The sequence below is a fragment of the Triticum aestivum genome, chromosome 3A (genome assembly GCF_018294505.1).
Source record: "Triticum aestivum cultivar Chinese Spring chromosome 3A, IWGSC CS RefSeq v2.1, whole genome shotgun sequence".
NCBI classification, from domain to species: Eukaryota; Viridiplantae; Streptophyta; class Magnoliopsida; order Poales; family Poaceae; genus Triticum; species Triticum aestivum.
Window position 1 is genome coordinate 41,590,488 of NC_057800.1, and position 24,166 is coordinate 41,614,653.

At 48.1% G+C, this 24,166-nt stretch overlaps 2 protein-coding genes across 2 annotated transcripts in view; both read right to left on the bottom strand.

Annotated features, from left to right (window-relative positions):
- Positions 1 to 11,567, bottom strand: part of LOC123056711 (isoaspartyl peptidase/L-asparaginase-like) — a 37,411-nt gene extending 25,844 nt beyond the window's left edge. The window contains exon 1 of the mRNA XM_044480009.1: positions 11,471 to 11,567. Coding sequence (XP_044335944.1) covers positions 11,471 to 11,567 — 97 coding nt within the window. The remainder of the gene's footprint in view (positions 1 to 11,470) is intronic.
- A 2,106-nt stretch (positions 11,568 to 13,673) lies between these two features.
- On the bottom strand, positions 13,674 to 22,822 carry LOC123056712 (isoaspartyl peptidase/L-asparaginase-like). Its single transcript, XM_044480010.1, has 2 exons — positions 22,777 to 22,822; positions 13,674 to 14,236 (listed from the first exon to the last, which is right to left on the bottom strand). Exons 1-2 carry the CDS (start codon positions 22,820 to 22,822, stop codon positions 13,707 to 13,709), a joined length of 576 nt encoding a protein of 191 aa, XP_044335945.1. The 3' UTR covers positions 13,674 to 13,706.
- Between the last annotated feature and the right edge of the window lie 1,344 nt (positions 22,823 to 24,166).

A 24,166-nucleotide genomic window follows, 5' to 3' on the forward strand; every position in this document is an offset into this window, starting at 1 on the left:
GTGGTGTGGAGACATACTACTGACTCAAGGATAGGCTGGTGGTGGAAAAACACAGCGGGGAGAGAAATACAAGACTCTACGTCTGTCATCTCATCGAGCGTCGAGGAGAGGCTCGATGAATTTATTTGGTAGCGGAAGCGGATATAAAACAGTGGCCAAATCCAGGGTCGCAGAAGACTGACTGGGACTCCTCTAAGTGTCGGGCTCGCTATCGAACTCTTCATCCATGAGATCGCCTTCGTCAGCATCTGGCCAAATCAACAAGCCAGTGAGTACTTTGAAAGTACTCGCAAGACAGTTCGGACGTAAGATATAACAAATGCATGCATGGATGCAACATGATTAATTCCTTAATGCACAATAAATAAAACTGGCATAACGAGTAAGTAAAAAGGGAAAACGGCGGTAGTCCGCCTGAAATTCCACAGAACATAAATAAGGGCCGATCGGGTGTCTGAAGCGACGCCTCGAAAGGTGAACAAATAAAAATAAGGAAAATGATGCCACAGTCGGGCATCTTAGCGACACCACATAAAGGGCTTTAAAAGAAATGCCACAGTCGGACGTCTGAGCGACATCGCAGAAAGGGCTTTAAAAAAAAGAAATGCCACAGTCGGACGTCTGAGCGACATCACATAAAGGGCTTTAAAAAGAAATGCCACAGTCGGACGTCTGAGCGACATCACAGAAAGGGCTTTAAAAAAAGAAATGCCACAGTCGGACGTCTGAGCGACATCACATAAAGGGCTTTAAAAAGAAATGCCACAGTCGGACGTCTGAGCGACATCGCAGAAAGGGCTTTTATTCACAAGTAAATAATACTCATAATAAACATTCAATTCATGAAAACAAACGGGTTAGTCCATCCACAGGAGTGATCATTTAACCGGACTTAGCACTCATGCGATTCACCGGAGTCTCTGTCATCAAAGCTGACAATTGATTAGGATAAGAAGGAACGAAACTTGACATGGAAGAGATGATTTGGAGGAATATATGACTCTGCAGAGTTTGTACAAAATTTTTTCCACAGTCAATGGATTTCCGTAGTCACGAAGGACTAGTTCCGTTTACGCTATTTCAGAAGAAAACACAGCTAACCGGTACACACCCATCCTACCTCTCGATGCTAGGAATCACCCTAGTCATCGTCCAAGAAAAACTTTTGAGACGGGGAGATCACAATCTCGAATAGCATGGGATCAAATTTATATACGCGCGCTCTAAGGGGTGCCCCCCTCTCGGTCCCAACCGGAAACACCCATGCCCCCTGACCGGATGACTGGCTTTAATCCAGGGCCATGGAACCATCATCACGGCCTCTCCTCTTTGGTGTGTACCATGAAAGCGGTTTGGAACTTACTAAACCATATTCCTTGCGGAAAACATGTGGTAGTACAAGGAAGGAAATGATAGGTACTGGACCGATATGGTTTGACACTGAAGTCACATAGTCTGGCATAAGACTGGCATGCTACAACACTGCCGTCGTACCCATCCTCATGCCAACACATGGCAATTCATATTCACATTCATCCACGTATGGATCATCGAACTCACTTACCTCATTATCACATAAAATAACTTTCATCGGTATACTCACCGGCATGCCATGAAACTAACTAAATGCAAAACATGCCAAGACACTCATCATATCAAAAGTTCAAACATGCTTGCCTGGTTCAGAGTAGTCGGAGCCTAGCTCGGTGAAGTTCGCGGCTCCGTCACCTCCTTCGGTATCTACATTTAAAGAAGATATATGCGCTAACGTAAATACCAAGGAGAGCACAGAAGGTAAACCAAATATTTTTCAAATAAATCTGATAAAAAACTAAACAAAATTTTAAAGAGAACAGAAAAAGAATCAATCAAAAATACTTTTCTGACTAAAAGTTATAAGGGTTTTTGTCCAGGGACTTATCTGTAATGAAACAGAAGATTTCCAGGGGCTAGTTTATAAAAGCAGAAAACGCTTCGGTAGCGATTACGCCAGCCCGAAGAGAAAACGTATTTGGCAGAAGGCGTTTTCAGATAACGCTTCGTTTAGAAAGGACAGAGAGGCTGACAGCGGGTCCCACTTGTCATGTTTAAATTTCAAATGGGAGGGACGAGGCTCGTCGGCGCCCGAGAGCTGCTATGGTCGCCGGCGGCGATCCACGGCGAGGCATGGGGATCAGAGTTTACCAATGTGCTCACCGTGTCCTTCCGCAACGGTGGGTGGTGGTGTTGGTCGCCGGTGAGCAGCACGTCGACGGCGGTCTCAACTCCGGCGGACGGTGGTTCGGGCGTGGATGGAGCTCGTCGGAGAGGGCTGCAAAGATTAAATTGAGGTGGGGGTTAGACTACTGGGTGCAAGAGAGGGCTACGGACGAGGTTTGGGCGCCGGAGGTGGCCTCATCGAAGTGAATCGAGCTGGAGGCCGAGGCGGATCGGGGTGGCCAGAGCCGGGGAAGGAGACCTCCTCGAGGTCCTTCCAATGGCCTGGCGGGGTGTTGGTGAGTAGTGGGGGTGCTGCGTGCACGAGAGTGAGCTCAGGACCCCTTTATATAGGCGGTCCGAGGCGGTTGCCGTGAACGGAGATTTCCGGCGAGCGATTACGGTGGCGCAGTGCTCGGTCGGGGTGGTTAGGGGGTCGAGCATCATCACGGAGGTTCAACGGGTCCATTTTTGTGCTAAGCTGGCCGGGGTTTGGGCGTTTGGGTCGAGCTCGACGAAACGGGGTGGCGCGGGCCCGTCGGCGGCAGAGAGCGCTCTCCGTGCGTGCTGCGCCACGGCGACGGTGCCGCATGCGTGCGCTGGCACGGAGAAGGCCACGCGGAGCCACCAGAAGATTTGGGCGGTGCCGAACGGCGTTGCGCCGCCGTTCTCCTCCCTGTCGGCCGTTACGGGGAGCCGGCCGCCGCAAGACACGCTGGCGCAGGCGGGCCAGGGCGCCACCGACGCCAGGGTCGCGCCAAGTGCGCGTGTGAAGCTTCGGACAAGCAAACGAGGCCGCGAGCAACGTGCCAAGTGCACTGTGGCCGCGTGACTGAAACTGTGGAAACTGAAGATGACACTAAACTGAATTTCTGAACACTGAACAGTAACAGTGCCCACAAGGTGTTCGACCGAATGAAATTGGCCTCTGGTGATTTTTCCTTGAGCTGATTTTTGGTGGGGTGGCTTCTCGTTGCTCAAATAGGCTGCCTGAATTTTGGTGGAATTTTTGGAGGAGTGTAGATATGAATTTCACCAAATTTGGCAAATCTGGTCCAAACTTGCAGAGACTGAATTTTGAAAAATTTGAAAAGAGGAGGAGTGGATCAAGATGGTTCTGGGTTGTGGGTTCAAAGGACAATCCAGGAGAATTGGTTTGAGATCAAAACTCAAATGCAATAGGGCACTTGCTTTGAAAATCTCTCAGGCTCCAAATAATTTTCAGAATTGAATTGAGGGAAAAATAATTGGAATAAAAATCCAAAACCAGTTTGGATTAGTTGGGACAGAGAATTTAGGTTGATCACAAGTTGTAGGGGAGGTTTTGGAGGGGTTTTACCACATGGGCAAGAATGCCAAGTCATGGTGGTTCCAAGATATGAAAATCCCAAATTTCATGGAGTTTCTTTTTTTTTTAAAGAAAAAGATTAAACTCCCTAAAATAATTTAGAGAGAGAACCAACAGAGAAGAAGTTTCAAAAGGTCAAACACCAAAGTTTGAAGCCAGAATAAAAACCTTGCCAAAGAAAAGAAAGTCTCTTAAGAGGAAGGTTTTCTGGAAAAATTTTAAATGGCCTCTTTTCAAAAACCACAAAATTTTTGCTGAAAACCAAAGTAAAAATTTTGGAGTGTCACAGCCCAGTGCTCGCCTAAGTGGACTAAAGAATAAGTCGATTGCAGTAAAGGCGCCTTGCTTTGAACCTGCAAAAGACATTTCGAGCCAAAAGCAATCGTATTCAAGCACCAAATTCAAGTTTGAATCGATATCTAAAGGAACCAAAAGTGCTCAGGCGTTAAGCCCATTAAGGTTTATCAGTTACAATTCCACTCGGCATACCGAGGCAAATTTAAAGCGTCGAGCTAGAAGAAGTTTTTTACCCCTACTGTGGAGGGCTGGAAGGTGCAACAAACTCATCAAGGTCAATTCCGTCGGCGATCCGAGTGGCAGCCGCAAGGAAAGTTTCCATGAAGGACCTGAAGTCGTGTTTCTTGGTGTTGGTCACCCGGAGGGCCGCCAGCTTCTCTTCTCGCGCATCTTTGCAGTGGACTCGGGCCAGACAGAGAGCAACATCTGCACCGCACCGAGCCGAGGACTTCTTCCATTCCTGCACTCGACCAGGGATCGTGTTCAAGCGAGCCATCAGCGACTCAAGGTCATTCTGAAGTGTCTCCCCAGGCCAGAGCATCGAGTCGATGCGAGATGTGGCGGCCTTCAGCCTTGCGAGATAGTCCACGACAGCTGCAACACGAGACTCCAGTCGGAAAACATCCATGGCAACTTCGTCATTCACCAGAGAATTGACGGGGTCGAGGTTTGGCTCCAGCCGGCTAGTTTCTTCTTCAACGTTTTGGCAAAATTCTGCAAGGATGATCACTGAGTCAAGGGGATGGTCGAATGGAAAAACCACAATTGGAAATGTTTGCCGAGCATAGAGGTTTACCTTCAAGCATAAGAAACAGCTTCTTGGCAAGACCACTCAGGAAGGCCTCCAGATCATTTTTCTTCCCAGTCAACTTACTGACTTGGTCGGTCAGGGCAGCTTTATCAGTTTTCAGTCGACTGACCTCCTTGTTGGCGATCCCAAGAGCAGCTTTCAGATTGGTATTGTCTTGTTCAAGCTTGGTGACTGAAGCTAACTTCTCGTCAGCAAGCTTGATCTTCTCAGCTAGTTCGAGGTCTTTCTTCTGTTGGGCCTCCCTTACCTTACCTGCAAGTTACAGCAAGATCATATTTTGAAACAAGCAAGGGGAAAAGCAGTCGTCAGGGTCTCACCAAACATACCTTCGGTCTCATCCTTTGCCTTCGTCAGCTTCTCCTGAACCAGCTTCAAGCTCAGCTCGAGTTGAGTTTGCTTGTTTTCCAGCTCAGAGTAGCGACCCACAAGATCACAGGAGTTCTGCGAAGAACCAATCGACTAAATGTCAAATATAATTCACTTCCGAGTGAAAAAGGAAAAATCACACGTTTCTAAGACTACAGCCGAATACAAGCATTCGACCGTAGTCTCGGGGACTACACCCAGTGGGTGCACTCAGCGTGCCCCCACTAATCCTGTTGAAGATAGAGTCGACAGTCGACCTCAAAAAAAAAGAGATGTATTCTTTAAGACTGTAATCAACTGCAAGCAGTCGACCACAGTCTCGGGGACTACACCCAGTGGGTGCACTCAGCGTGCCCCCACTGGTTTGTGAAATCCAGTCGACATAGTCGACTGACAGAAAGATTGACATCATAAAGCCTAAGGCCGACTGCCAGCAGTCGACCCTAGCCTTGGAGACTACACCCAGTGGGTGCACTCAGCGTGCCCCCACCGGTTTGCGAAATCCAGTCGACTTGGTCCAATGATAGAAAGACTGAAATTATAAAGCCTAAGGCCGACTGCCAGCAGTCGACCTTAGCCTTGGGGACTACACCCAGCGGGTGCACTCAGCGTGCCCCCGCTAACACGGAGTTTAATCGACACACCCAGTGGGTGACTACTATAAATTCTGGAAAGGAAAAGTTTTTGGTAGCATATCCTAACAGAACAAACGGTGGTCGACTGACCTGAACATTGCTTTGGAGGGCAGAACTGGCGTCATAAGCTACCTGGCTCGCATCCCGGATGGTCTTCAACTGCTCCATCATGATTCCTGCCTGGCGTATCGCCTCCTTCGCCGCGCCAGCTTGGTCCTCTGGGACGTGGTGCGCCGTGAAGAGGGAGGGCTGCTGAGCACTCGTCAGTGGATCTGCGAAGGACACCGTGTGTCGAGTGGTGTTCTCTTCCTCCGCAATCAGAATCTCAGGCGCCGTCACATCCTGGGGCACCTTGCTGGCGGACGCTTTCCTACTCCTTCTGCGCTTCAGCGGTTCCTCATCCTCATCATCATCAGGGAGATTGATAACAGCATTGGGTGGAGCTACGGAGAAGAATCAGGATCAGAGATCGCGAGTCAGTCGACTAAAAACGGCGTTAAGAATATAGTACCTGGTTTTGAAGTTGCTGCGTCCTCCATCTCATGGTCATCAGCCTGGGCTGAGGTCTCAGAAGTAGCAGCACTGCAACTCCAAAGAATCAGTCGACTAACTTCAGCGTCAACCAGAGACAAAGTTCACACAAAATAAGAAGACTTAAGTAGCACGATTACCCTGATATGGTGGGGATGGACACCTTCATCTTCGGCAGGAGCTTGATCGGCTTCGACGGGGCCGCCCTGGGCTGCTTCGGCGCCTTTTCAGTCGGCACCGGAGAGGTGGTCCGAGGGCGCTTGGTCGACTGAGCAACGGTCGCAACCCCCTTGCCACGTTCAGTCGAAGGGTCGTGGACAAGCTTCGACCGCCTTTCTGAGCGCGGTGGTACGACCTCCTCCTCCTCTTCTTCCTCGTCTTCAACGTCATCTTCATCACCGTCATCATCATCATCGTCATCATCATCCTCAGCAACGTCCGAGTCCCATTCCTCCTCCTCCTGGCTCTCGCCCCCACTCGCCTCACCCTCCTCAGTCGGAGCTTGTGCCCCATTGGGCATCGAGTACAGCTCGGTGAGGGCCTGGTAGATATCAAGACAAGGATCAATCGACCAGTCGGCAGGATAAATAGAAACGAATATGACAAGAACACAATGGAGAGCAGAGCAGACATACCTTGTTTGGATCGCTGTTGCGGTCGAGTGGAGGAATCCTTCTGGCTCCGCGTGGGTTATCCTTGTTTCCGGTAACGGCGGCCATCCATCTTTCCAGAGTGACATCGTCGACTGCTTCTGGATGGACTCGAGTCTCGTCTTCAGTCCCACAGTACAACCACATGCAGTGGCTCCGGAACTGAAGGGGCTGGATTCGACGCCTAAGGAAGACCTCCAGGAGATCCATGCCCATCACTCCCTCCCGAACCAACTGCACCACGCGCTCCATCAACATCTTCACGTCAGCTTTCTCCTCCGGGATCAACTTTAGAGAGGAGGGCTTGTTCACTCGGTCCATGGTAAACTGAGGGAGTCCACTCGACTGCCCCGGCGTCGACTGGTCCTGGCAGTAGAACCAGGTCGACTGCCAGCCTCTGACTGACTCGGGGAAGGTCATGGGCGGGAAGGTGCTCTTATTCCTCACCTGGATCCCCAGTACCCACACATTTGGACGACTCGGGTTCTTTCGTCGCCTGGGCTCGCCTTCTTCACGGTCTGAGAGCGACACGTGAATATATGCTTGAACAAGCCCCAGTGCGGTCGACAACCCAGAAAACCCTCACACATGGACACGAACGCAGCAAGATAGGCGATAGAATTTGGGGTAAAGTGGTGGAGCTGCGCTCCAAAGAAGTTCAAGAAGCCACGGAAGAAAATACTCGGCGGCAAAGAAAATCCACGATCAACATGGGTGGCCAAGAGCACGCACTCACCCTCTTCTGGCTGGGGCTGCCACTCCTTCCCCGGAAGCCTCGCAGCTCCATGGGGGATCAAGCCCTCGTTGGCCATGTCGAGGAGATCTTTCTCTGTGATGGTCGACTGGATCCAATCTCCTTGGACCCAGCCCTTCGGCAGGCGGGATCTGGACGAAGACCCGCCGCGGCTGGTGGATCTCCCCTTCGCCTTCTCCGTCGCCAACGCCTTCTTCGCGCGTTCCAGCGCCGCCGTCTTCTCCTTGGCCATGGTTGCCGGTGAGATGCGCGAGGGGAAGTTGTGCGGAGGCGAGAGCGAGCGCGCTGGGCGGAGACGAAGGAAGCAGGGAGGGAGAATACTGAGGCACAGTACAAAAACCCTCGCCTGGAGCATTTATAAGGTCCCTTCCGAGTGGATGACAGGTGGGCCCGGTCGATCTAATCATATCCAGGAACAGTTATGCAGGCGGGTTACGTGGCGAAGAAAGTGGCGCGGAGATCGAGGTGTCTCTGTCCCGTCCCAGCCGAACGCCGCGGTCCGCTCCGCTTCGCGCGCTTCCCCAAATTTCGCATCCCGCGGAATCCGCGAACGGCAGATCGGTCTGTCAGACGCTGGGTTTCCTGCGATCCGTCGCTCGGAGATTGTCGAAGCCCGAAAGATCACTCGACGAAAGAAGAGAATGGATCGAGTCGACCGAAGACAAGTTGCTCACTATCAACGAAGAGATTCTTTGGTCCAGAACAACGCACGACCAGTGTGCAAAGGTTAATCGGAAACAACATCAACTCCTTCCTCACTCGAAGCCTCAATCCATTCGGGGGCTAATGATGGGGTCATGTACCTAGGGTAGGGTCACAGACCTGATCTAAGTACCTTGCTCAAGGACACCCTTGGAAGTGGTCACCTTCCATTCGACCAACGAGGGACTCACTCGACTGACTTGAAGGACTCGACCACAAAGACTCACTCGACCACCAGAAGGTCAAGAGGCACTCTGCATTGCAACGGCCTGTAATTAAGTAGACTTTATGATAGTAAAGACACTTTATGTGGGGCGTTACCAGTAACACCCCGGACTTAACTCACCTTAAACCCTCTCCTACGTGGGCTGGCTGGGGTCCTGGCGCACTCTATATAAGCCACCCCCCTCCACAGGTCAAAGGGTTTGGCACCTTGTAACTCATATACTCATAATCCACTCGACCGCCTCCGGGCTCCGAGACGTAGGGCTATTACTTCTTCCGAGAAGGGCCTGAACTCGTACATCCCTTGTGTTTACAACCTCTCCATAGCTAGGACCTTGCCTCTCCATACCTACCCCCCACTCTACTGTCAGGCTTAGAACCACGACAGTAGGAGATCTTGAATATTCGCATCGCCAAGCTTGCCTTCCACGCCAAGGAAAGTCCCATCCGGACACGGGACGAAGTCTTCAATCTTGTATCTTCATAGTCCTAGAGTCCGGCTAAAGGTATAGTCTGGCTACCCGAACACCCCCTATCCAGGACTCCCTCACTACCACATTATGCTTGCAAGCTTGACAAAGCACTCTATGGTTTAAAACAAGCACCCAGAGCATGGTACTCCAGATTGAGCCTACAGTTAAAATATCTTGGCTTCATTGCTTCCAAGGCTGATACATCCTTGTTTATTTATGACAAGGCAGGGGTAGTCATTTTTGTGCTTATATATGTTGATGACATCATAGTTGCAAGTTCTTCACAAAATGCTACTAATGCTCTCCTACATGATTTGAGTTCAGAGTTTGCCTTGAAGGACCTAGGTGATTTGCATTTCTTCCTAGGTATTGAAGTCAAGAAAACTCAAGATGGTATTGTGTTGAATCAGGAAAAATACATTGTTGAGCTTCTGTCTCGCATGGGAATGAAGAATTGCAAGCCAGTGCCTACACATTTTGTCTTCCTTAGAAAAACTCTCAGCATATGAAGGTGAGCCACTTCAAGAGGAGGAGAGCACAAGGTATAGGAGTATTGTGGGAGCATTACAATATCTAACTCTCACACATCCAGATATCTCATTTGTTGTCAACAAGGTTTGTCAATATCTACATTCATCCTACTTCTCCACATTGGTCAGCTGTCAAGAGGATTGTAAGATATGTGAAGCATACTATGGGTGCATGACTTCATTTCAAACGGTCTAATTCCTCTCTTGTGAGTGCATTTCCTGATGCTAACTGGGCATGATGTAGTGATGACAGAAGGTCAAGTGGAGGCTTTGCAGTATTCTTTGGGTCTAATCTTATTTCTTGGAGTGCTAGAAAGCAAGCCACTGTGTCACGGTCAAGCACAGAAGCTGAATACAAGTCTTTGGAAAATGCAACTGCTGAAATCATTTGAGTTGAATCACTTCTTAAGGAATTGGGGATAAAGAAAAATCGTATCTCATGTTTATGGTGTGATAACTTAGGAGCAACATACTTGTCTGCAAATCCAGTGTTTCATACAAGGACAAAGCACATAAAAATTGTTTTTCACTTTGTGCGAGAAAGAGTTGCGGCAAAAAAACTTGAGATACGGTTTATCCCCTCCAAGGATCAAGTGGCAGATGGTTTTATAAAGGCATTACCAGCAAGACCATTTGAAGAGTTCAAGAGTAGTCTTAATTTAGGATGCTTGAGATTAAGGAAGGGTGTTAGAATATGTCATTGTAATCTCAACCTCTTCCCTTATCTCTTGTTCTATTCAAACTCTTGTATCTCTTTCACCTTGTACGCCAAGGCAGGCTTCGGCCAACATCAATATAAACTGAATGCGGCTCCCCTCGAGGGAGTAGGAACGCTTACGATCTTACAGGATTGTCCTGTTCGTGGAGAAATTGACATATAAAAGTTGTATACTGAATCTACCATTTTTAAGAAGTTGCTCCCCACTTCTTCCTATTCTCTCAGCATGAAACCCGTCCACATCATCATCTAGCCATGTCAGCAATTCTTCTGATTTACCTCACCTATGGTGAAGCCACGTCACCGCTAAATGTTATCGCTGCAGGCTTAGTCTAGTCATAGTGGGAGTAACTTAGCTAGTAACATAGCGGAAAATACACAGGAGCTCTCGGGTGCTCCGCACCCCTACACGAAAAATATTCATAAAAAATTCTCAGAAAATCAAAAAAAATCCAAATTTTCGGGATGTCAAACCTGGTTTCCCAATCTACTTCCGTGTGAAATTTCGCGAAAAAAATACCCAAAAGCGTATCCGTGGCGAAGGAATTACTACCCGGAAAAAATGTACCCAAACGGTGTTTTGCTATACATAGGAATTTTTTGTCTTCTTTGCTACAAATACGTTTCCTGGTATTTTTTCACCAAATTTCAGACGGAAGTGCATCAGGAACCCATGTTTGATATCCCAAAATCCCAAAAAAAAATTCAAATTTCTCGGTATTTTTGTTCCTGGTATTGTACGTATAGGGGTGCGGAGCACCCGAGAGCTCTAAATCCTCGTCCGTAACATAGCGCACTTCGAGAAATTTTTACTTATGTGGCAAGTAATTAATGAGAGGTGGTAACATAATATGTTACTGTAACATAACACTTTCCAAGACAAGATGAGTCTGTGAGCTAATAAATGAAGTCATCTATGATACTACTAGTATGTTACTTTGTATTATGAAGGTAGTAACTTAAACTAATGTCGCATATAACACTAGTCTAAGTTACTCCTCACTATGACCAGCCTTACTGGCCATCCAACACGCCTTTAATTCTGCACAAGGCAATTCCTTTTTTTCTTCTACAACGAAATGAAACGTCTGACTTTTCCACCGTCGCACTGATTCCTGCCTCTTGGTCTGGTCGTTCCTTTCATCTCCCTCTTTATCTAGGGTAGTCTTCCAATTCTTCTCCTCCCCTCTTTATCTGTGCCATACTTCCCATATTGCGCCGCCGCCGGCCAAACCTTCCTGGTCGTGAATAATAAGACCTACGCGCTGCCTCCCTCTGGAAGCCCCAGGAGCGCCGCGTGCTTGGACATGCTGGCCCAAACCAGGTGCCATGGCATCGAACCTACCTCCCGGGGAACCAGACGTGCCACCGTCAGCGTCCTCCTTCAATCCCACATGCATCAGAGGTGCGAGCTCTCCATCTCCTCAGATTTGAATCACGTTTTTTTATTTAGCTTGGTAGAAACCCCGATTTCCAGTTGGAGTAGCTGTCACTAGGAAGGGCGAGGGCGCCGCCCCCCAAGGGTAGTTCGATGGCGTGATTGATTCAGACTGATGCCAACCATGTACATGTCTACCGGATCCAAGGTAAGAGCAGAAGGATGAGGTCGTCCCATAGTATATTTGTCCAGATATTTAAGTCTGTATTGTTGACCTGAACGCATATGTGTGTTTTTTAGTGGAAAGGATGCATACTCACTGTAAATGCAGGAGGCTGTTCCCAACTGCCCATCGTATATTTGTACAGATCTTTGTTGTATGGGCCTGATATGTATTGTAAATGCAGCTTAATTACTTTTAGATGTTTTACTGATTGGCATGTGTTTCGTGGTCATGTACAAAGTCTAACATGTATGGATGTGCAGATTGAAAAGTTCATCACAATATTGCACGGGAGGTTCTATCATCCACCATCCAGATTTTTTGTGCGTTGGTTTGCTCAAATTTTCTTTCCTTTAAGTTTATATATACGGCGATTTAATTTGTGGTTCAACTTATTTTGCAGTGAGTTTGGTTGGTCTGCTTGGATAGGGGTTTAGGAGGTGCTTTCAGGTAGAGCTAAGACTTTCTAATATGCAATTCAACACCTTTATAGTAGTATTTGTAAGATTTTTTATGATAGAAAATTACGTATTTTTGAAAGATTTGTGATTGAAGTTTTCCTTTCATTTTGGTTACACATTATTTGCAGTTCTCTCCCTCTCTCTCTGTATGTGATTACATATGACTTGATGGTGATTAATCTGAAACATTTGTGAAGCCAGGCTATGTCTACAGGTTTTGTGGTTCTTTGTAGACATGCCCAAGGTTACTTTAGGATTTCTTGGTGGATTCTATTCTAAATCCTATTTGTTGAAATAATATAGAAGCTAATTTCAGTTTGTTTGTTTTTATCTAGATCAGCATGTGGAGTATCAAATTTGCAGTTGGATATAGTGATTTTATCTTAACTTTTTTAATTCAAGAATAACTTATTTCTCCATGAGTGCATTTTATCATGCTATGTTCCCTTGCTATTTCTCCTACATTGCTTGACTACCTAGCTCTAAAAAGTCAGTATTGACTCAATTTTTCCAGGGTTGGGTTAGTATCCTAATATTTTGAACAGGAGCTCTGTGAATAGTTTTGATATGCTACATTGTAAAGTTTTTGTTCGCGGTCAAGCTTATTTTTTGCTTTTGATTCCAACAGAGTACACAAAACAATTTATTATTTTCTGACTCATTCATTCTTTATGCAGATCTAGATAACTTTTGGTACGGAGTGTTCTGCTTATATTAAATTGATTTTCAGAGATGTTTGAAAATTTCCACAAACACGATTCTTTGGTTTCCAGTGGCCAAACATGTTTAATTTTTTAACAAAGAGGATTTGAGGTTTTTTAAAACAGCCAATACCTGATTTGGTAGTTATCAGCGAAAAAATAAATTCGCTAGTTTTCTGGAAAGTAGTAGAACAAGGTTCTAAACATATGACAAGAGAAAGAATTTGATGATTTGTGTGTCGGTTGGAGGCTCTTTGTTTATATTCCTTCCGTTCCTAGTGTTATGGTTTTAGTTCAAATTTGAACCAAGACCACAAGCTTATTTTGGAACAGAGGGAGTAAGTACATCTTCTGTGGACACACTTTTGTACTATTTGACACACTTTTGACTGGGCCTTATTTTGTTCCAATCAAATCAAGCCACATACACGGGAGCACGAATGGGCACACCTCGGGGGAGCAGGCAAGTCTCGTCCAAAGAATAGGGCCTAGCTCCGGTTCCTTCAATGATAACACAAACTTTCAATAATTTTCATACCAAATTAGCTAAATCCTTACAACAGAAACAGAAACATCAAACTGATGGAGTTCTTTGCCTCGTAGTGGCAACTACCAAAGCAGAGATCCGCACCTGCAGCAGGCACTAGAGAAACAAGACAGACACACATAATCAGCCAGTTGATTCTCCAACGCTAGCTCAGTCAGGATCATGCAGGCCATATGGCAACCTCGGAGTAGCCGCCCTCGGTGGCGCACGCCCTGAACATCCACGTGGTGTTGTAGGGCATGGTGACCTCCCCGGCGGCCGACACGGCCACGAGCCCCACGGAGCCCCGGGGCACGCCGGCCACGACGCGCGCGGCGGCCTCCTCCAGCGAGAGGCCCCGGTGCTCCATCACCGCCACCATGTCGCGCGCCACGGTGTGCCTGATGATGTCCTCACCCTTGCCCGTGGTGGACACGGCGCAGAGGGCGTTGGCGTAGGTGCCGGCGCCGATGACCGGGGTGTCGCCGATCCTGCCGGCCATCTTGTTCACCAGCCCGCCCGTGGAGGTCGCCGACGCCAGGCCGCCCGAGGCGTCGACGGCCACGCAGCCCACCGTGCCGGTCCGGCTGTTGTCGTCGTCGTTGGGAGCGCAGATTGGGTCGGTGTAGTTGTACTGGGTGTAGTCGATCTGAGAAGCAAGCAGCAGGAAGGTTGCGGGAATCAACAACTGGGTGTAGCCGAATAGAGGATCTATTAAATTTCGCAGGAGTCTAACAAAAAAAGAGTCAATATGCGTATGCAGGCTTCGCTGCTATCCACCGCCGCACTCACTGCGGAGGTGGGTGTCCTGAAGCAGGACCTCGAGCGGACCGAGCAAGAGCTCGGCTTTGCCAAGCGGCGGCTCGAGGAGAAAGAAGGTAAGAAATACCTTACAGAAAAAGTTCCAATAAAAAGGCGTGATTGCAAAAAAAAATAACAGGATTGTACTGCTTATTGCAGGGGCCACGACTGAGGTGGTGACCCTTAAGCAGGCGCTGTCTGAGGCCGAAAAGAAAACGGCCGCGGAGCGCACCGAGCGAGACAGACTTGGGGCTCAGGTCGGCGAGGTGCAGCAAGAGCTTCAGGCTCTCATGAAAAAACATGAGAGTTTGGAGCTTGAATCCAAGGCGCAAGCAGCCGAGCTCGCGACGGCCCTTGAGACTGCCAATTCTGCCAAGGCCGAAGCCCAGAAGGCTCTCCAAGAGTTGGAGGAGATGAGGAAGATAGCAGCGGGTAAGGCATTCTTTATGCAAAGCAGAAATATAAAAGTAAACTACTTGTTACTTACCCGAATCCGAAGCTCTCCAGGGGCATTCGCAGATCTTCCCCGCAGCGTATCCGACGCCGCCGCATTCTACCGAGCTGAAGAGGGCAGCTCGACGGAGAAGGTGTTCTGGTCTCAGTATTCTGAGGCCGGACACCCTGTGCGCTTGAGCGACCAGCTGAAACAGCTGGTCGAGCTCCACAAGGCAGCCGAAGAGGCCATGAAAGGCCTCATAGTTCAGCTATGGACCGGAGAGGCCCTGCCTGGGAGCTATTTCGGGCTGGTGCGTCGGCTGGTGGAGGCCTATCCGAGGCTCGAGGTCATCAAGCGCTCCGTCTGCATCGAAGGTGCCCGTCGGGCCCTTGCCCGTGCAAAGGTGCACTGGGGTAAGCTTGACGGTGAGAAGCTTGTGAAGGACGGGCCGCCGCCGGGGAAGGAGCATCGCAAGCCCGAGAACTACAACAAGGATGTTCTTGCAGGTGCCCGCCTTGTGGCGGATGAATGTACCAAGGATGTGATTTTTGAATGAACTCGCTCGTGTTTGTCCTGTGCGCTGAAAACTTGTTCATATGCGCTAAGCAATGCTTATTGAATTTAAAATATTACTTTCTGTGCAGCCGTTTATCAAAAAATTGAGAGATGGCCAGTCATCGGCTTCTGCCCCCATGCCACTAGTGCTGGGGTGTTCGGGATAAACCTGAGCGCTCTTTTTCTCATAGTTGGGTCCTTCGAGGGAGGCGCTCAGCACAACGAACCAGGCAATCGGACTATAATGCTTGAACACTCTCACTTAGCCATAGAACTCTATAATTTTAAATTTCGGCGAAGCCCCTAGTTCGGAAGACCGAGTTTGGGGCGCTATCCATGCCTTGGCCGGACAAAGCCAGCTCCTCGCCCGAAGCGGCATAAGTCTTTAGGGACTCGAAAAACATCTCGAACAGCGGCCGGTCTCTCGCCTCATCATGACAGTCAGTTTTAGCTTTCTCCACTTAGGTGCTTAACCCAGCTGAACCGGGGCACAATCGCAGTGGTTCTCCTAGTGCTACCTTAGCCGATATAGCGGAACGTAAGGCATCAAAACATAGGAGCCGGGCAAACCCAACTATTGACCCAAATCATGATTCGGAGCCGATGCATATAGTGCTATAAGTTCGGGGTGCCGCACTTGTGAAAGTGTACGGACTTCTCACACCATGATGAGGGGTACTGAAGCCCCTGGCGTGTTCGCCGTACCATGGTGTACGGGTGCCATCATGTCATTTAATAAACATATATGTGAAAAGAGGATAATGCAAAAAATAGACAAAAAGCTATGCATTGTTTATAGAGGGGCTATTTATCAAAGCCGAACGATACAAATAGTGCGATAAGCAAAAAGATATTGGACTATTTAACATGTCCTGACCAGGGGCAGGCCGCGGAATTGTATTCAAAACGGGTATACTGCTCGTAACAGAGACCACCTGGGAGTTCCATAATGCGGCATGGGTTGTCTACCTCCCTGGATCTTGCATTATTTGTGCGGCAGTCGAATTGCCGAACAGGTCGTCCGAAGTATGGAGTCCTGAAAGTAAGAAAAAATTAACAAAAGAATCCGGCAGCCCCTAGTACGTTTTAAGCCGTATTTTGGGCGTGCCGTTATTGTGCCCCTTCCCGTGTTCCCATGGTATTTCAAGGGCGTAGTTATGTACGCGAGGCACTGGTTTCGCTATGTCGCGAGAGCTGGGGTTGGGGCCGCATTGCTACGCTTGCTCAGAGCGTGCCAGGCGGTCCTGCTGTGGGTTACTCCGGGCGCGCTTGGCAGTGTCTGGCTTTTTAACGGCCAGACTGGAGAATTGCCTAAGAAGGCTACTTTGTACTTCCACTGCGAGAGCCGCCGTGTGCTCCTCCGTACGGAGGGAGCGTTCAGTGTTTCCGTTGACCGTGATTACTCCTCGAGGGCCTGGCATCTTGAGCTTGATATATGCGTAGTGCGGCACCGCGTTGAACTTTGCGAATGCGGTTCGTCCGAGCAGGGCGTGATAGCCACTGCGAAACGGGACTATATCGAAGATTAACTCTTCGCTTCGAAAATTGTCTGGGGATCCGAAGACCACGTCAAGTGTTACTGAGCCTGTACATTTGGCTTCTATACCTGGTATAACGCCTTTAAAGGTCGTTTTTGTGGGCCTAATCCTTGAGGGATCTATGCCCATTTTCCGCACTGTATCCTGGTAAAGCAGGTTCAGGCCACTGCCGCCGTCCATGAGGACTCTTGTGAGATGAAATCCGTCGATGATTGGGTCGAGAACCAATGCGGCAAAGCCGCCATGACGGATGCTAGTGGGATGGTCCCTTCGATCAAAAGTGATCGGGCAGGAGGACCATGGGTTGAACTTTGGGGCGACTGGCTCCATCGCGTATACGTCCCGTAGCGCACGCTTCCGCTCCCTCTTGGGAATGTGGGTTGCGTATATCATGTTCACCGTCCGCACTTGTGGGGGAAAGCCCTTCTGTCCATTGTTGTTCGGCGGCCTGGGCTCCTCCTCGTCGTTGCTGTGCAGCCCCTTTTCTTTGTTTTCGGCTCTTAACTTGCCTGCCTGCTTGAACACCCAACAATCCCTGTTAGTGTGATTGCTGGCCTTTTGGGGGTGCCATGTATCTGGCACAAGCGGTCGAGTATTCGGTCCAAACTGGACGGGCCCTGAGTATTCTTTTTGAATGGCTTTTTCCGCTGACCAGATTTATAGCCTCTGAATCCGGCATTGACTGCCGTGTCTTTGTTGCTGTCACTGCTGACGCGGCGTTTTTGCTTATTCCGACGTGTCCTGCCACTTTTGTCCTTGGTATCCGAATTACCAGGGTTCTTTGATAAGTTGTTACTGCGAGCTAGCCAGCTGTCTTCTCCCGCGCAAAAGCGGGTCATGAGTGTCGTGAGGGCTGCCGTAGATTTCGGCTTTTCCTGTCCCAGGTGCCGGGCAAGCCACTCGTCGCGGATGTTATGCTTGAAGGCTGCTAGGGCCTCTGCGTCCGGACAGTCGACTATCTGGTTTTTCTTTGTTAGAAACCGTGTCCATAATTGCCTGGCTGATTCCTCTGGCTGCTGAATTATGTGGCTTAAGTTGTCGGCATCCGGTGGTCGCACGTAAGTGCCCTGGAAGTTGTCGAGGAATGCGGCTTCCAGGTCCTCCCAAGAACCGATTGAGTCTGCTGGCAAGCTGTTAAGCCAATGTCGGGCCGGTCCTTTAAGTTTGAGCGGGAGGTATTTGATGGCGTGTAGATCATCGCCGCGTGCCATGTGGATGTGAAGGAGATAATCCTCGATCCATACCGCCGGATCTGTTGTGCCAGCGTATGATTCAATGTTTACGGGTTTGAAACCCTCTAGGATTTTATGATCCATTACTTCATCCGTGAAGCATAGCGGGTGTGCGGCGCCTCTGTACTGGGCTATATCACGACGCAGCTCGGAAGAGCTATGTCTATTGTGTTCGGCCCGGCCGGATTTGTTGTATCCGGAGTGAAGATCATCGTCACGTGCCATAGGGCGCCTGCGCGATCCGTAGATCGATCTTGTTTGTCTTGCCTTATCCTTCAATACGTCTCGCAGGTCTGGCGCATTTTCCCGTGCCTTAGTTGAGCGGCGTCGAGACATGGCTTGGGCGGAGGGCCGAGAGGCCTCTCTATCGCGGCCGCGAGGTGGCCGGTCTGTCATGTCGTGTGCTGGTGATGTAGGTGCTTCCTCCTCTGATCGGGGTAGCGGCCTGCGCTTTGGGTAACTCTTGGAGGGGCGTTCGAATTCATACTCTTCGGTCGCAAGGACTTCAGTCCATCTGTCAGCTAGCAAATCTTGGTCGGCTCTAAGCTGTTGCTGCTTTTTTCTCGAGGCTGCTTGCCGTGGCTAAAAGCCTGCGTTTGAAACGTTCTTGTTCGGCGGGGTCTGATGGTACGACGAATACGTCGTCATCGAGGCTTGCCTCATCTTCGGAGGGAGGCATATAGTTATCATCCTCGACCTCTCGGTCTGCCGCTCTCTCATGAGGGCTGGCTTCTCCATCTTCCTGTGCCAAATCTTGCTGGGGTAGGTGTTCTTCGGTGCTATCCGGGGTAGTATTATCTCCCGTGCTGGAATCACCGTTTTTGCTTTGGCGGGATTTAGAGCGGCGCCGCTGATGCCGGCGCTTTGGCTATTTCTTGGAGGTGTCATCCCCCGCTATTCCATCGCCATCTCCATCTTTTGGAGTATCCACCATATATATGTCATATGACGAGGTGGCCTTCCAGCGCCCTACAGGTGCTGGTTCCTGTTCGTCTCCTACATCGTCGTCCATACCGTCGATGTCTTCGGAGCCGAAGTCAAGCATGTCGGTTAAATCGTCGACAGTGGCTACAAAGGGGGTGGTGGGTGGGCTTTGAACTTCTTCATTGTCCGTATCCCATCCTCGCTGACCGTAATCTGGCCAGGGCTCTCCTGATAAAGAGAGAGACTTGAGAGAATTCAGCATATCGCCAAAAGGCGAGTGCTGAAAGATGTCCGCGACGGTGAACTCCATTATCGGCGCCCAATCGGATTCGATTGGCAGGGGCGCGGGGGGTTCGGAGTCCGGGGAGGAGTCCGGATCCTCGGAGTCACGGGTCATGCAGAGTGCGGGGCTGGCGCTCGGCTCGATCGCCTTTGAGATCGCAGCCCCCGAGGGGACATCCAACCGCTCATCCTCGATTGGCGCAATAGGCTCCGAGTTAGGGGTCGGAATCGGTGCGTGTGCGGCCTCCAGGACACTGTCCAGAGGCAGAGCTAGATCATGCCCCTCGAGATAGTGCGGCGCGCTTGGCCGTGGCTCGAACCCGTCAAAGATCAAGTCTCTGCGGATGTCAGCCGTGTAGTTTAAGCTTCCAAACCTGACTTGATGGCCAGGGGCATTGCTTTCGATCTGCTCCAGGTGGCCAAGCGAATTGGCCCGCAGTGCGAAGCCGCCGAAGACGAAGATCTGTCCGGGGAGAAAAGTCTCACCCTGGACCGCATCGGTGTTGATGATCAAAGGAGCCATCAGGCCTGAAGGCGACGACACAGAGGAACTCTCAATGAAAGCACCAATGTCGGTGTCAAAACCGGCGGATCTCGGGTAGGGGGTCCCGAACTGTGCGTCAAGGCCGGATGGTAATAGGAGACAAGGGACACGATGTTTTTACCCAGGTTCGGGCCCTCTCGATGGAGGTAATACCCTACTCCTGCTTGATTAATATTGATGATATGGGTAGTACAAGAGTAGATCTACCACGAGATCAAGGAGGCTAAACCCTAGAAGCTAGCCTATGGTATGATTGTTGTATATGGAGTTGATGTCCTACGGACTACAACCCTCCGGTTTATATAGACACCGGATAGGGTTAGGGTTACACAGAGTCGGTTACAATGGTAGGAGATCTTGAATATTCGCATCGCCAAGCTTGCCTTCCACGCCAAGGAAAGTCCCATCCGGACACGGGACGAAGTCTTCAATCTTGTATCTTCATAGTCCTAGAGTCCGGCTGAAGGTATAGTCCGGCTACCCGAACACCCCCTATCCAGGACTCCCTCACTACCACATTATGTTTGCAAGCTTGACAAAGCACTCTATGGTTTAAAACAAGCACCCAGAGCATGGTACTCCAGATTGAGCCTACAGTTAAAATATCTTGGCTTCATTGCTTCCAAGGCTGATACATCCTTGTTTATTTATGACAAGGCAGGGGTAGTCATTTTTGTGCTTATATATGTTGATGACATCATAGTTGCAAGTTCTTCACAAAATGCTACTAATGCTCTCCTACATGATTTGAGTTCAGAGTTTGCCTTGAAGGACCTAGGTGATTTGCATTTCTTCCTAGGTATTGAAGTCAAGAAAACTCAAGATGGTATTGTGTTGAATCAGGAAAAATACATTGTTGAGCTTCTGTCTCGCATGGGAATGAAGAATTGCAAGCCAGTGCCTACACATTTGTCTTCCTTAGAAAAACTCTCAGCATATGAAGGTGAGCCACTTCAAGAGGAGGAGAGCACAAGGTATAGGAGTATTGTGGGAGCATTACAATATCTAACGCTCACACATCCAGATATCTCATTTGTTGTCAACAAGGTTTGTCAATATCTACATGCACCTACTTCTCCACATTGGTCAGCTGTCAAGAGGATTGTAAGATATGTGAAGCATACTATGGGTGCATGACTTCATTTCAAACGGTCTAATTCCTCTCTTGTGAGTGCATTTCCTGATGCTAACTGGGCATGATGTAGTGATGACAGAAGGTCAACTGGAGGCTTTGCAGTATTCTTTGGGTCTAATCTTATTTCTTGGAGTGCTAGAAAGCAAGCCACTGTGTCACGGTCAAGCACAAAAGCTGAATACAAGTCTTTGGCAAATGCAACTGCTGAAATCATTTGAGTTGAATCACTTCTTAAGGAATTGGGGATAAAGAAAAATCGTATCTCATGTTTATGGTGTGATAACTTAGGAGCAACATACTTGTCTGCAAATCCAGTGTTTCATACAAGGACAAAGCACATAAAAATTGTTTTTCACTTTGTGCGAGAAAGAGTTGCGGCAAAAAAACTTGAGATACGGTTTATCCCCTCCAAGGATCAAGTGGCAGATGGTTTTATAAAGGCATTACCAGCAAGACCATTTGAAGAGTTCAAGAGTAGTCTTAATTTAGGATGCTTGAGATTAAGGGAGGGTGTTAGAATATGTCATTGTAATCTCAACCTCTTCCCTTATCTCTTGTTCTATTCAAACTCTTGTATCTCTTTCACCTTGTACGCCAAGGCAGGCTTCGGCCAACATCAATATAAACTGAACGCGGCTCCCCTCGAGGGAGTAGGAACGCTTACGATCTTACAGGATTGTCCTGTTCGTGGAGAAATTGACATATAAAAGTTGTATACTGAATCTACCATTTTTAAGAAGTTGCTCCCCACTTCTTCCTATTCTCTCAGCATGAAACCCGTCCACATCATCATCTAGCCATGTCAGCAATTCTTCTGATTTACCTCACCTATGGTGAAGCCACGTCACCGCTAAATGTTGTCGCTGCAGGCTTAGTCTAGTCATAGTGGGAGTAACTTAGCTAGTAACATAGCGGAAAATACACAGGAGCTCTCGGGTGCTCCGCACCCCTACACGAAAAATATCCATAAAAAATTCTCAGAAAATCAAAAAAAATCCAAATTTTCGGGATGTCAAACCTGGTTTCCCAATCTACTTCCGTGTGAAATTTCGCGAAAAAATACCCAAAAACGTATCCGTGGCGAAGGAATTACTACCCGGAAAAATGTACCCAAACGGTGTTTTGCTATACATAGGAATTTTTTGTCTTCTTTGCTACAAATACGTTTCCTGGTATTTTTTCACCAAATTTCAGACGGAAGTGCATCAGGAACCCATGTTTGATATCCCAAAATCCCAAAAAAAAATTCAAATTTCTCGGTATTTTTGTTCCTGGTATTGTACGTATAGGGGTGCGGAGCACCCGAGAGCTCTAAATCCTCGTCCGTAACATAGCGCACTTCGAGAAATTTTTACTTATGTGGCAAGTAATTAATGAGAGGTGGTAACATAATATGTTACTGTAACATAACACTTTCCAAGACAAGATGAGTCTGTGAGCTAATAAATGAAGTCATCTATGATACTACTAGTATGTTACTTTGTATTATGAAGGTAGTAACTTAAACTAATGTCGCATATAACACTAGTCTAAGTTACTCCTCACTATGACCAGCCTTACTGGCCATCCAACACGCCTTTAATTCTGCACAAGGCAATTCCTTTTTTTCTTCTACAACGAAACGAAACGTCTGACTTTTCCACCGTCGCACTGATTCCTGCCTCTTGGTCTGGTCGTTCCTTTCATCTCCCTCTTTATCTAGGGTAGTCTTCCAATTCTTCTCCTCCCCTCTTTATCTGTGCCATACTTCCCATATTGCGCCGCCGCCGGCCAAACCTTCCTGGTCGTGAATAATAAGACCTACGCGCTGCCTCCCTCTGGAAGCCCCTGAGCGCCGCGTGCTTGGACATGCTGGCCCAAACCAGGCGCCATGGCGTCGAACCTACCTCCCGGGGAACCAGACGTGCCACCGTCAGCGTCCTCCTTCAATCCCACATGCATCAGAGGTGCGAGCTCTCCATCTCCTCAAATTTGAATCGCGTTTTTTTATTTAGCTTGGTAGAAACCCCGATTTCCAGTTGGAGTAGCTGTCACTAGGAAGGGCGAGGGCGCCGCCCCCCAAGGGTAGTTCGATGGCGTGATTGATTCAGACTGATGCCAACCATGTACATGTCTACCGGATCCAAGGTAAGAGCAGAAGGATGAGGTCGTCCCATAGTATATCTGTCCAGATATTTAAGTCTGTATTGTTGACCTGAACGCATATGTGTGTTTTTTAGTGGAAAAGATGCATACTCACTGTAAATGCAGGAGGCTGTTCCCAACTTCCCATCGTATATTTGTACAGATCTTTGTTGTACGGGCCTGATATGTACTGTAAATGCAGCTTAATTACTTTTAGATGTTTTACTGATTGGCATGTGTTTCGTGGTCATGTACAAAGTCTAACATGTATGGATGTGCAGATTGAAAAGTTCATCACAATATTGCACGGGAGGTTCTATCATCCACCATCCAGATTTTTTGTGTGTTGGTTTGCTCAAATTTTCTTTCCTTTAAGTTTATATATACGGCGATTTAATTTGTGGTTCAACTTATTTTGCAGTGAGTTTGGTTGGTCTGCTTGGATAGGGGTTTAGGAGGTGCTTTCAGGTAGAGCTAAGACTTTCTAATATGCAATTCAACACCTTTATAGTAGTATTTGTAAGATTTTTTATGATAGAAAATTACGTATTTTTGAATGATTTGTGATTGAAGTTTTCCTTTCATTTTGGTTACACATTATTTGCAGTTCTCTCCCTCTCTCTCTGTATGTGATTACATATGACTTGATGGTGATTAATCTGAAACATTTGTGAAGCCAGGCTATGTCTACAGGTTTTGCGGTTCTTTGTAGACATGCCCAAGGTTACTTTAGGATTTCTTGGTGGATTCCATTCTAAATCCTATTTGTTGAAATAATATAGAAGCTAATTTCAGTTTGTTTGTTTTTATCTAGATCAGCATGTGTAGTATCAAATTTGCAGTTGGATATAGTGCTTTTATCTTAACTTTTTTAATTCAAGAATAACTTATTTCTCCATGAGTGCATTTTATCATGCTATGTTCCCTTGCTATTTCTCCTACATTGCTTGACTACCTAGCTCTAAAAAGTCAGTATTGACTCAATTTTTCCAGGGTTGGGTTAGTATCCTAATATTTTGAACAGGAGCTCTGTGAATAGTTTTGATATGCTACATTGTAAAGTTTTTGTT